We start from the raw sequence: 14,191 nt of genomic DNA, 5'->3' as shown, positions 1-14,191 counted from the left end.
AAGTCTGAACTAATCCCGCTACAACTGTTCCAGGGTTTTTCTGGTTGTGCAGGATGCAAAATTCCATTCAAGGTCCACACTGAAGAGCATGTTAAGCAGCCAGCATCTCTGTTACATACTGTAGCTCTCAAGTTTACCACAGAAATCAGGCCATGGAAATTTCCATTCCACTTTTTTCTTTTTTTTTTTTTTTGGCTGCTTTGCTCGGCAGGCAGGATCTTAGTTCCCCAACCAGGGATAGAACCCATGCCCCCTGCAGTGGAAGCACAGAGTCCCAACCACTGGACTGCCAGGGAAGGCCCCATCCATTATATTTTAATGTCCTTAGTATTCCTGTCTCCTAGAGGGCCTCTTACCATGTCTCCATTCCTTGGCCAGGCCCGTCCATTTTGCACAAATTTTCCTTGGTTCTGTCGTTTCTTTGGACCCCCATCAGCAAATTTGCAAAGCAAGGGATCAGATGGGGCTGCCAAGAGAGAAAGCAGACAGGCAGCTGAGTCCCACCTCACTTAGTCCACTCACTCATGCAAAAATCCTCCAGAATCTTCACAGGAAGTCATAAACTGCGGCCCTCTCAGCCTGATTCCCAGATGCCTCACCTGGTACTCCAGGGGGTGTCTTAATATATTTTCCATTAAAGTGGGTGATGATGGCTTCACACTTCTCTGTGGACTCCATCCTAAGGAGCACAAGAGGAGTTAGGGTCTACCTTCTCCAGCATCTGTACTCTCCTTATATTCGAAGAGAAAGCTCTAAGTTCCCAGCCCCACAAATGCTCCAAAAGTTGTCACTACAGAAATACAGAGTTTCCTCCACACAAAGTCAAGGTATCTTAAAGAGGCAACCCCAGCTTCTAATGAAGGTTTTCTCAACTGGCTCCTGTAGGGGTCCTGAAAGGAATAATGGATTCATGGTTTCATTCAAACCATGAATATTCCAAAGAAGACACTGATAGATGGGCCTAGTATTGTGTCTGGGTCCCTAAGTAAGAATACAATGCTGTTACCATTATTTTTTATTACAAAATTCCTAATGGAAATTGTTCCCTTACTTTTTTTTTTTTTTTTTTTTTGCCATGCTGTGCAGCTTGTGGAATCTTACTTCCCCAACAAGGGACTGAACCCAGACCACAACAGTGAAAGTGCCGAGTCCTAACCACTGGACCACCAGGGGTTCCCCTCTTCCCTCACTTTGACAAAACTGTACAAGCTAAGAATTTGCCAATATTTATTTTTTGTTTCTGGTTATAATTGTCAAGGTCTAAATAGCTACTGATAACATCATTAAGATTTCATGAGTTGGGGCGGGGAGGGATAAATTAGGAGTTTGGGGTAAGCAGATACAAACTAATATATATAATACAGATAAACAACAATGTCCTACTGTGTAGCACAGGTAACTATATTCAATATCCTGTAATAAATCATAGTGGAAAAGAATATGAAAAAGAATATATATGTATATGTATACATATATTATCTATATATACATATAAACACATATGTATACATATATATGAAAAAGGATACATATATAAATCACTTTGCTGTATACCAGAAACTAACACAATACTGTAATTCAACTATACTTCAATTTTTTTTTTAAATGGGAGAAAAAGAAGATTTCATGAGTCTGTGGGAGGAAAGAGTATTAAGACAGGGTTTATGGTCCAGAGTGATAGAAAAAGCAATGTTAGGAACTACTGAGTTAAAGTGTCTTGTTGGGGAAAGAGGACTGAGTAAGAAATCAGAAAATCTAGATTCCAGCACCTGTTCACCGCTCAAAGGCTCTGTGAGTTAGAAAATGCACAAAAACCCTTCGGACTCATTCCTCATTTCTGCTTCAAATCTCCATCTACCTTATTACACAGGGCTGTATAGATCAAATAAGATAATGCATATAAATGTGTTCTAAAATGATAAAGATCTATATAATATAGGGTACAGTATCTTCCCCTCTTTCCATATTTAAAGTAAGTCTCAGTATATTTTCTATGCCAATAACCACTAAAGATATGAACCATTCCTATGAAGGCAGTTACTAAAAAAAGGCCTCAAATGGAAACTTTTAGAGAAAAGAAACTTAGGTGCCCTAGAGCAAAAAGTGTTGAGTTGGGTTACTCCTACTCCTTAGTCTTTCAAAAGGGTGAGCAGGCATGGAGGGTTTTAAGAGAATCACTTTCAGGACCTCAGCTTCCTCATAAACTCTTTCCTAAAACTGATGTGCCTGAGGGAGAGCTTGTGATCACTAATGATCAAGGCTAAAGTCCCCTCTTACAACCACTCTTCTCAATATACTTCGAACTCATCCCAAAGCTCAACACAGGCATGGAGGACTGAGTTACAAATCTTTTTGTTAAGTCATATGTTTCCAATTCTTCCTTCCCACAAGCTAGAGGACTCAACAAGTTGTCAACTGACACATAAAAAAGTCATTTTGGATGATAGATCACCCTGGTCTTGGCATATAATTCAGAAGGAATTCAAAGAATTCCTATTTTAGCAAAACTTTCCATTCCCATTTACTTATTTATGTGAACAAGGTTCCTCACCATGAAAACAAAACACAGGAACAGAACTGGTACTAAACTCTGTCTTGTTACAGCAATAAACAATATTCACTGATGGCTACATGATCTAATTATATAAATCTAAAAGGAGCATTTCCAATAAAATTTACTTTATACGAAACAATTTTGTATCAACATTTTAATATATTTATATTGTTTGGGGCAACTGTGAACTAATTATAAAGATAATTTTCTTATGGATTAATGCATATAGACTCAGGGCCACAGGAAAAAAAAATTATATACATATTTTCATTGCAGAGAAGTGTAACAATGATCCATACAAAGACTTTCAACTATAAAAAAGTATTTTACACTAGAATACAATTCTGTAGGGAAATACAATGGAAATACAAGATCAAGAAGAAAAACAGAACACTATAAGAAGACTTTTAAAAAAATGCCCTAGGTATTTTTTAAATGATTTTGTGTATCAAATTGCTATGACATTTAGGGCTTCCCTGGAGGCGCAGTGGCTGGGAGTCCGCCTGCCAATGCAGGGGACGCGGGTTCGTGCCCCGGTCCGGGAAGATCCCACATGCCGTGGAGCGGCTGGGCCCGTGAGCCATGGCCGCTGAGCCTGCGCGTCCGGAGCCTGTGCTCTGCAACCCAAGAGGCCACAGCAGTGAGAGGCACGCATACCACAAAAAAAAAAAAAAAAAAAAAATTGCTATGACATTTAGATATCATTTGGATACATTTTTAAATGATATGACAGTTTTATTTAAAATGTCAATATTTATAAATTGCTGGAAATTATACTTTGCAAGAATCTAAATGTATGAAGAATATCTGTAGGTATTAATGTAGAAACATGCAAGAGATTTCATAGTTTTTTAAGTTTTCAAAGCCATATTTCCCAAACTGGGCTCTGAGGCACCCTGGGCCATTGTGATGAGCTCACAGAGGCACAACAAGGAATATTTTAACTTTCTGAAGAAAATACAGCAATACTTATTGGATATCTATTGTAAAGACGACTAACTCTAAACAGTTCATTTCAACATTAGGTCACCCTACAATCCTTTAGATAACATATTTTTGCAAAGCTGGTTTTTCAGTGGTTGCTATGACAAAAGCAAGTACCATGAGAAAACTAACGTGTAACAGGAAATGAGGGTGTAAGTGTCCAATCTGATTCCGAGGTTCGAGAAGTTGTGTAGTGTCCAACAGGCACACATTCACTAGAAGGTATAGTTATTTAAGAATGAAATAAAAATATTTTCTTTCAATGTTTTTTCAAGTAACTACAAAGTTGTTAAGATATTTATTAAACACTTTTTGAATTGTCTAGACCATTTAATTACTTAATAAATTGAATTGTTAAGTATTTCTTTTGTCTAGGGCTAAAAAATTATCAAGACAACTAAGGTGCCATGAACTGGAGCTTTTGCTTTAAGAGAGTATGGAGCAAAAAAGTTTGATGATCACAAACCTTAGAAACTCCCCTTTAGTTATACTTGGGATTGCCAGCAGGTGGTGCCACCAAGATTGAGTTGGCTAGGGAAAAGGTCCTATTCCTTGTTCTCAAGGTCTAAAACACTCTAGAGTAAAGGAATGTTCTTGGACCAGAGAAGATATTATAAAAGAAAAAGGGACTTTTAGATCACTTACTCCAATACTTTTCAAACTTTTTAGAAAGGCAACAGAATCTCCTTTCAAGAAAAATCTTAAATAAAAGCAGAACCATTTCCTAAGTGGGCTAGAAGAGGCTGAAGCCCTCCAATAGTGACCCTAAGCTCAGAAGAAGGTACCCTGAAAAACTGCAGCTCTAGGGAACACGTTAAGAAAAGCACTCATCTAAATCTCTACTTCACAGAGTAAACCAAGGCTCATAAAGATCTGATATCACACGGGCAGTTAGTTGCAGAGCTGGTTCTAGAATCTAAGATTCTCAACAGATCTGAAAAGGCAGACCAAATCCTTCACTTCATCCTGCTGATCCTGAAGCCAGAAGGGTAAGGGCTCTGCTCCTGTGAGACCTTGGGCAAATCACTCCACATTGGGAATTTTGGTTTCCTTTTCTATAAAATGGAGAATTAATATTTATTTCACAGATTAAATGAGATAATAGGATGAGAAATACTCAGTAAACTATAAGAAGATACGGAATTATTTTATTCTGGTTAGGTCTGAATCAAAGAAACAAAGGCTAGAATAGCACGAAGTAATGGGGAAAGGATAAAGATTTGGGAGAAAATAGGTTTGTGAGTATTATGACCTAAAATTAAATGAACTTTTGGGGCTTCCCTGGTGGCGCAGTGGTTGAGAGTCCGCCTGCCAATGCAGGGGACGCAGGTTCGTGCCCCGGTCCGGGAAGATCCCACATGCCGTGGAGCGGCTGGGCCCGTGAGCCATGGCCGCTGAGCCTGCGTGTCGTCGCGGAGCCTGTGCTCTGCAACGGGAGAGGCCACAACAGTGAGAGGCCCATGTACCACACACACAAAAAAAATTAAATGAACTTTTGATTTACCGTCAAGTACTTTCGACTAATAGTTTGGTCCTGGGGGGAGCAGGGCACAGACTTTTTGGTGACCTTCTAAGTGACATTCCTTATTAACCTCATCATTTCCCATTCTTGGCATCCCTCACCTTGCAAAGCCAACCCCTCTGCTGGTCCCACTGGTGTCTCGAAGGATTCTAGTGGAAATAACCTGGCCAAAGGGCTTCAGCATTCCCTCCAGTTCTTGCTCATCCATTGACAGTGGGAGGTTTGAGATGTATAAATTTGTGGGGTCCTGCTCCTGTTGCTATGGAAATAAAAGTGAAAAAATGAATTTCACATCTCTTAACCCTCTCCTACCCTCAGTGGGCAGCCACAAAATGACATCTCAGAAAAGAGAGAGCAGGAAGGCATGCACATAAACAAAGAGAATCTTAACGATTTGTAACACCTAGTCCCACTATCATGGGTCATGGGTTATATATTGAGTCTGGGCCAAAAATCCCCACAGATTTAATATTTCTAGTACTGTACAAGCCCACAGTACAAGCCATCAATGAAGTTTTTGACTGTTTCTTTAAGAGCTAGGCAGAGCAGCGCTCTTCTCTCCTATCCAACAGCCCAACGGCCTGTCCCAGAGGCTGGATTCTCTTGGACTGCCTTTGCTTCCCGGGCTGCATTGTTCTGGGTAATCCCCCCACGCCGCTCTTCCAGCCACAGCAGACTCCTCTTAGTAGGAATGCCTGTACACTCCCTGATGGAGGGAAAGCAGGAGGAGGAGAGAAGGGAAAAGGGAAGCCAATGTGCAGGGGGTTGCACTAAGAGCCAGATGTACAGCTCACTGGGTCACCACGGAGCCCTGAAAGTTCTAGTCTCACAGGAAGTCTTAAGTCACTCTAATGTCAGAGGGCTTTTCTCCAAAAAGAAGAGGTGGGAGAGGGCCTCCCTGGTGGCACAGTGGTTAAGAATCCGCCTGCCAATGCAGGGGACACGGGTTCGAGCCCTGGTCGGGGAAGATCCCACATGCCGCAGAGCAATGGAGCCCGTGCGCCACAACTACTGAACCTGTGCTCTAGGGCCCGCAAGCCACAACTACTGAAGCCCGCGTGCCTACAGCCCATGCTCCGCAACAAGAGAAGCCACTGAAATGAGTAGCTCATGCACCGCAACAAACAGCAGCCCCTGCTCAACACAACTTGAGAAAGCCCGCGCAGCAACGAAGACCCAATGCAGCCATAAATAAATAAATAAATAAATAAATAAATAAATAAGCAAGCACTGCAGACAGCCCTTGCCCATCAACCGCATGGCTCTTAAACCTCTGGAAGCCTTTGGTGTTAACTACAACCCCTCAGAGGAACAGACACGGGGTAGTACCCTTACCTTTGCCATCTGTGCTTGCACACCACTGGCTTTCAGTGCTGTTACAGCTTTCTGTGCTGCTGAAGGACTGTCAAAGTCCACAAAGCCATAGCCTGGAACAGGGAAACAGCATCACTGGGAGGTGGGGGGTGTGAGGGAGGTAGGAGGCCCAGGCTTTTCAGGAAACAGAGGAGGAGTTATGATCCACGCAATAGAAGTGGTAGGGAGGGAGAGAAATGAAGAGGTTTCAGGTGGTTATCCACGTGCTCCTCAAACCCTGTGAGATTTGGTCTACTTTATAGCTAAGAATGCCAAGGGCAATGAGGTCTTTATGGTATCCTTGCCTTCCTCCCTCTCCCCTAAGAAATCCTAGGTTTCGGGCTTCCCTGGTGGCGCAGTGGTTGAGAGTCCGTCTGCCGATGCAGGGGACATGGGTTCGTGCCCCGGTCCGGGAAGATCCCACATGCTGCAGAGTGGCTGGGCCCGTGAGCCATGGCCGCGGAGCCTGTGCTCCGCAACGGGAGAGGCCACAACAGTGAGAGGCCCGCGTACCACAAAAAAAAAAAAAAGAAATCCTAGGTTTCAAGAATTAGGCTCCTCTAATAATTCACAGCCCCCCTCTATTTCCAAAAGAACCCCCTTCTCTTTTCTAGGCACACCTCCAGAAATGCTAGGCATGTAGGAAATACAGCCTCTCCACAGCAGATAATCAGGCACCTGCTGATAGAAGCCCCTCCTCACCCCAATGTACAGCCCTTTCCCCTCCTTCCACTCTTCCATCCCCACCTAGAATTGCTCAAAACCCCAACAAACCCAACCCACCTCCACAAACAAAAGGCATTTACAATGCTTTGCTAAGTAGAAATAAACTCACCTACGAATGAACATCTACCATCCAATCCAGGGAAACATGACACCCAAAGTAGGCCCAGGGGACTCAAAGGCACTCTGTGCAGGCTTCTAGCCTTGGGTCCCCAAAACAGCATTTTCAGCTCTAGCTATCTGGTCACAAAGAATCTAAATACCTACTAGTCTTTTAAGCCTGAAAACCCTGAAGACACCTCCCTGGCACTGGAAACCAGGGACTTGCAGCAATAAAGGGCAAAGGCAAGGGATGGCCTCACTTACAGCTGTTCTCCACCACCAAGAACAGCTGTTCTCCACCACCAAGAACAGCTGTTCTCTTACCTTTGCATTTGTTTGTGGTCTTGTCCAGTATGGCCTTAGTGGAGACAATCTTGCCATATCTAAGGGAGAAGAAAATACAAAGTTATAATCTGGGGACAGGGATTTAGACTAGGACAGAGATTGAGACATCTAGATGAATCCATGCCCTGTCTTCCCTCCCACTAGGAAAACTGTCCCTACTCAAACCTTAGAACAAAGAAGAAATGAATTTAAAAACGTCACACTTATCATATAAACCTATTCCCCAAAGGTACCTACAAGAAATAAGGTAACTGCAGTCCCTACACTATCAACACATTTCTCTCTTCTTCCCCAAATAAGACTCAGATACTAGTTAGAAAAAGACTACTGTCTTTTTTTGGGAAAGAAGCTTGGTGGTGTCCACATAGCAGTGTGTAAGGCCAGAGCTCTGGCTAGAATTCCTTGAGGACTAAAAATAATCCTTGATGTTATTTATCTTCTTTGAACAAACACCATTCCTCCCATGAAAAACTGTTTCTCTTCTCTGACACCCCACTCTTCACCCTTCTACTGGCCCCCTGACTGAAGGTCAACTTGAGCCAAACTGCTTTTGTTCAAATCCTGGTTCTGCCACTTTATAGCTATGTGTGATCTTGGACAAGTCATTTAACCTTTCTGTGCCTCAGTCTCACCATCTGTAAAATGGAGATAGGATCGTTGGAAATATGAAATGAGTTCACGAATATGAAGTACTAATGTCTATCAAATGGTAAACACCTGAACACTCTTAACTGCTATTATTATTATTATATGTTATATTATATTATTATTATATTCATGGGACCTCAACATTTAACCAAATGGCTCTTTCCTGCCTTAATCTCTAAGACTTCTATTTCTTTTCTTTTTTTTTTCTGGCTGCACCTCACAGCTTATGAGATTTTAGTTCCCCAACTAGGGATCAAACCCAGGGCCCCAGCAGTGAAAGCACCGAGTCTTGACCACTGGACTGCCAAGGAATTCCCTGATTTCTACTTCTTATTGTCAAGATTTCAGTGTATTAGGGAGGGGAGTGGGCATAAAAGCAAATGCAACAGCTGTGTTAAGAAAATTATCCAAAACTTGACGATAAAGCAAAATGAGGATTGCACATTCTTTCAATGTCATTCTGAAACACTGTCTACAAGGCCCATTCAAGGTATATTCTGTTATCTAGGGGGATGTTTCTTTGTTTCAGTTACTATTTATTACTGATGAGGGCCCAGATTTTGTGAAGATATATATTAATTTGTAGATTTTTATCTAGTAGAGACACAAATAATTTCTGTCCATTAGAAAAGATGATCCCAAAGGTTACTGTTTTATAGTCCTACAGAGTATGAACCAGTTTTCTCTGTAACCTAGTAATCTTATTCCAACATTCTTTCTTCAGTCCCTATCCATACTCAGTCCCTCAAATGCTCTTTGAACCCATTTTACCATCCTGCTAGTTCCCTCACTAATGAGTAAAATAAATATTTGGCATGCGTTCACCTATATCTGTACGAGAGTTATGTTTTTCAACTTTCTGAAAATTATACTTTGGCAGCAGAGTCATGTGGAGTTCCCCAAACCTGAGCAGTGGAGTATCTATCACAGGTCCGGGATTGTATTAGAAGTGTTCTACTATAAATAAGTCTCTACATTCCACTCCAGGAGGGTGAAAATATTAGAGAGACAGAACAGAAATTACTAACAAAGTCAGAAGTATAAAATTTAACTGAAAACAGTTGGCAGGGACTGAATTTGAGATGAATACCTGAAACAAGCATTTTTTTCTACTTTTCCTCTCATCCCATCCCTAAAGAACATATGATGATTGATGTATTTGTTTCGCTCCTTGGCAGCCTCTCACTGACTGTTTTAGTGGAGCTCTGTGACCCACTGGATTAGACAGAATAAGCCAAGCGATGCCCTGGAGGCTAGAATGGATGTGGCGAACCTAACCCTTCAGGGCTACATACTTGGATTCTTTCCCAAATTTAGGAGAGGAAGGGATGCAAGAGACTGTAAGCCAGAGGACACACACGCTGCTATCCCTATCGAGGCCCCAGGGTGGAGCTTGCTGTGGTCTGAGCAGCCTGAGACTTTGAGTCAGAATTTCCACTTCAGCTGGCAACAGCTGGATCGTGCAGCTTCCTCCTCCAAAGGAGCCCTTCCAAGAGAACCAGGAGTTCCAGTTCCAGATTCCACGCCTCTCCTTCCTGCCCACCAGGGCTTAGGATCCAGCAACATTTACTTCCTGTACAACCTAGAGAGATAACTGGGACAAAAGCAGGAAGTCCCATGCATGGGAAACACCCTTCACAGAAAGGTGTCCCTCCCAGCTCACACACCCATGAGGATTCCACCTACCAGCTCTTCACAGCTTCCCTTTCATCATAACTCATCTATCACCTATTCTTTCCCTTCCTCATTCCTACTTCTCTATGGTCCCCCACTGGGCTCCTTACTTCCATTTTATTGTACATGCTGACACCGACTAGTCTCATCCCTTCAGACACAGAAGGTAAGGCAACTATTGGGAAGGGCAAAATGAAAGTCTAAAAATATAGTGAAGTAGAATTGGGTTTTTTCTCTGTCTTGTGGAGTGAGAGGATTGATTTTTGCAGCACATTATATTTAGTACAAGAAATACAGAGTGCAGAAATCAAGGAACTAGATTGATAAGATACTCTTTTCCCTCATAAACCAATATTTTTGCCAATTCCCATTCCCTCAAAAAAATTACTAGTCCTAGACTAAGTTCCCTAAGTTCCATTTAAATACCCTCCTAGCAAGGTAAGCCGAGGTAACAGATTCAGATTTTATACACACATCTAGCCTTTAGAGACTGATTTTGTGCAGCCTGGTGCTAGCAAACTTCCAAAAACCACTACCTCAGTAGAGTAAGGGATTTGTAGAGTACCTCTGATGCCTCATACAACTACATTTTGAGGGGAGGACGTTCTGCCTCTTCAGGATTTGGAACAGCTGCCACATACTCATACTGTTATGGGAGTTTGAGTTACGTTGACCACTTTAGAAAATTGTTTACTAGTATCTACAAAAGCTGAACAAATGTATATCCTATGATTTAGCAATTTTACTCCTAGGTATATACCCAACATAAATGTATATACTTATACACATGCACCAAAAGACATGTACAAGTTCATAGCAGCACTATCCGTATCCATAATAGTCACATACTGGAAACAACTCAAATGTCCAGCAACAGTAGAACAAGTAAATAAACTGTGGTATATTCCTATGATGGAATTCTATAAAGCAATAAGAATGAACAAATTTTTGCTATATGCAACAATGTGGATGAATCTCACAAACAACATTGAACAAAAGAAACCAGACATAAAATGCTATGTGCTATATCATTATATTTAAATGAGGTTCAAACAAGCCACATCAATCGTTTAGAAGCCAAACAGTAGATACCTTTGGGGGTGGGGGAGAGACTGTCACTGGGACGTGGGCTTCTGAAGAGCTGGTAATGTTCTATTTCTTGATCTGGTTACCAGGGACTGTTACAAGGATGTGTTCACCTTGTGAAAATTCACTGTTCTATAAACACTTCTGATTTGTGCACTTTTCTGTATGCTTGTTATACTTCAATAGAGTTTTAAAAGATGGTAAATTTACACAGACTAAGGTTCCTACTTTTATTTCTTTCTAAACTCGATTTCCCCTTCCCCAATAATATTACCATCCCACCAGACTTCTGCCTCTAATCAGTCCTCCATATAAATGATGTGAAACACATATATTTCTGCCAAATGGAATTGAGCTGGCCTCTCTGCATTCTTGCAATTTCTCCAGCTCTCCTAATTGGGCTAATTCCATGGTAGTTGTCTCCACCTCATGACTCAAATCTATGCTGAAGAAACCCCAAAGATCTTTAGGGGGTAGATGCCAAATGACAACTCTTTCTCCATTTTCTTCTTTATCCACTAATTTGAGGGCTCCTCTGGGTCACTGAGAATAACTCTAGCAGCAGAAACTCTCCTAAGTATATAATTCAATTGGCTAGTCCCACTTTCTTCTATCCCTACTGCTGGTTCTCACTATCTACTAATCAATATCTTTAGAGATACTGAGCATTTCTATTCAAGGTGTAAGGACAGGAATCTTTCCACTAAGACCATCAGTTCTGGGTACATGCTAGAAACAAAGTCATATACTAACTAGGCTTCAAAGGTCAGCCCTATCCAGCTTTCCTCAGAGAAACACATAAAAGTTTTATATATTAGTAGTAGGTAGAATTTCTCTAAGAGGGGCTGCTAAGAAACCTTGCAACTATAGGGCTAGAAGCAAAATATTGATAATATTGCATTTCAGGATAAGAGTATCTGGTAAGAAGCCAGTATCACCAAATCTGTAATGTCCCTGGAGACCTACCCCTATGTACCCCAACTTACGACTGACACAACTTGACTAGGTCCTGGTCGGTAGTGCTTGGCTGCAATCCCCGGATGTAGAGGTTGGTTTTACTCAGCTGGTCATTTACAGTGCTCCCACTGCTGCTGTTAGGGGTACTGTTGCTTGGACTAGGTGGTGCCATTGGCTGAGACAATGACACATATGGCTGCAAGGAGACATGAAGAACAGAAGGTCAGAAGAATTATACATTTAGATGCTGAAGAGTGAGGAAGATCTTGGCCCCTTGGAAAGAATGGTTCCAAACTTTAACAGCAATGAAGTCATCAAAAGAGTTAAAAGGGCTTCCCTGGTGGCACAGTGGTTAAGAATCCGCCTGCCAATGCAGGAGACAGGTTCGAGCCCTGGTCCGGGAAGATCCCACATGCTGCGGAGCAACTAAGCCTGTGCGCCACAACTACTGAGCCTGCGCTCTAGAGCCCATGAGCCACAACTACTGAGCCTGCGTGTCACAACTAATGAAGCCCATGTGCCTAGAGCCCGTGCTCTGCAACGAGCGAAGCCATAGCAATGAGAAGCCTGCACACTGCAACAGAGTAGCCCCCGCTCACCGCAACTAGAGAAAAGCCCGCACGCAGCAACAAAGACCCAATGCAGCCCTTAATTAATTAATTAATTAATTAATTATTTAAAAAGAGAGTTAAAAAAGAAACCTAAAGGAATTCCTCTCTGCCATAAAATAAGAAAATATTTAACTGTCCTACCTAACTTTCAGGGAAAATGAGAGGCCAAAATAAGCTTGTTAAAGGTTTTGAAAAAAGGTACTTTGTTATAGAGGAATGTTTTTATCATACAGATGCTGGAGACACAATTAATGTACGCCTCTTAAGTAAACTGTGTAATGAGACAAGACTAATAAAATCTAGGTTCCATTCAAAAATCACAGAGGAGCTAATAAAAATTTATTAAATGATGAAGGTATAGAAAAGGTGAGCATAGATTATTCATAAAACTGTAGAATATGAGACTGCAAAATACCTGCAGGAGCTTGAAAATTATAAGATTAGACAAACAAAATGAAATACTAATTACCATGCCAGGTAGTAAAAAATGAAATCTGTTACTATGCTGATAGGGGTTAGTCATAAGTTATTTACAAGTTTTTAAAAGTTTAAATATGAATGAATAATAGATAAAGTATGGTTAAGGAAATCCAGCATTTGGGGTGAAACATCTGTAATCTTTCACTACTGATACCAGGACAGGCAACCAGACTCCGCTACATTTTGGGGCCCCTTCTGTAGGGGGGTACTTCTGTTAGAGAAAAATTACCAGGTTGACTGAAACATGGATCCATTTCTTTCATGGCATATTTTATACCCTTATGCTCTAATTAGGCTTCTAGTGTATATACATATATATGGTTCATAATCCTCTAAATTTGCATAATTACCTATAATATAGTGCATTTTACTATATCACACTCACATTCCAGTTCTCCCTTGGCTTAAAGCACTGTATAGTATAAATCTATTTGGAATTACTTCCCTATAAAATACTAGCTGCATCTCCAGGTTTTCCCCCTCTCTCTCTTCTTTGGTAGTAGTGGTAAGGGATTAGAGTGGTAACAGAAGAAAAAGGGAAACATGAATATCAAAGAGGGGAAAACTTCCCCCCAAAGAATCTTAATGTGAAATGTGCCTCTTACATTTCATGCCTCTGACCTTTAGCAAACTTTAAAATAAAAACCTTTGCTCAAGCTAAATATGTTGAAGCAAGTATTTACGTATTTTTGTCACTATACACAATCACAAATGTGTACCCACTTGCAAATACACAGTTCATTCCTCAGCTCTATACTGCAGCAAAGAAGAAACCCAATACCACATTCTGGAATGGCCCAAAGCCTCATGACCTATTGTAGCTCTTGATACACCCTTTATATTTCCTATCCTTGTCCCCCTCTCTTTGCCAGCACTTACACTAGGATTTTCCATACAGAATAATCCATGTGCCAGAAGAATATGAATTATTCCTCTGTGGTGGTAGTGATAATCGACAAGTGCAGGGCAGGGCAGGGCACATGCATGTTTTTCAGCAACTTTCAGACAACAAGACAAAAACAGGGCAAATAAACCTAAAAGTCATACATCCAGTGCTAGAAAATGGCAGTACATACTTTAAGAATGATGTTGAAATCTCCACTTGATTAGTAGACATGTAATAATAATCAAATACTAGTGGTCTAGGCCCCC

The 14,191-nt window shown here is 41.3% G+C and overlaps 1 protein-coding gene across 7 annotated transcripts in view; it reads right to left on the bottom strand.

Moving 5' to 3' along the window:
* The window catches only part of RBMS2 (RNA binding motif single stranded interacting protein 2), a 90,687-nt gene that overhangs the window by 12,109 nt on the left and 64,387 nt on the right, over positions 1-14,191 (bottom strand). For 6 of the 7 annotated variants that reach the window (XM_082636804.1, XM_082636806.1, XM_082636803.1 and 3 more), the window contains exons 2-7: positions 11,978-12,144; positions 7,563-7,621; positions 6,396-6,487; positions 5,162-5,319; positions 600-679; positions 357-466 (exon numbers count right to left, since the gene is read on the bottom strand). In XM_082636804.1, coding sequence (XP_082492930.1) covers positions 357-466; positions 600-679; positions 5,162-5,319; positions 6,396-6,487; positions 7,563-7,621; positions 11,978-12,144 — 666 coding nt within the window. The remainder of the gene's footprint in view (positions 1-356; positions 467-599; positions 680-5,161; positions 5,320-6,395; positions 6,488-7,562; positions 7,622-11,977; positions 12,145-14,191) is intronic. The other variant, XM_082636809.1, reaches the window with a different exon arrangement.

Source organism: Mesoplodon mirus, assembly GCF_964341445.2.
Source record: "Mesoplodon mirus genome assembly, chromosome: 11".
NCBI classification, from domain to species: Eukaryota; Metazoa; Chordata; class Mammalia; order Artiodactyla; family Ziphiidae; genus Mesoplodon; species Mesoplodon mirus.
This window is presented reverse-complemented; position numbering and strand designations above follow the sequence as displayed.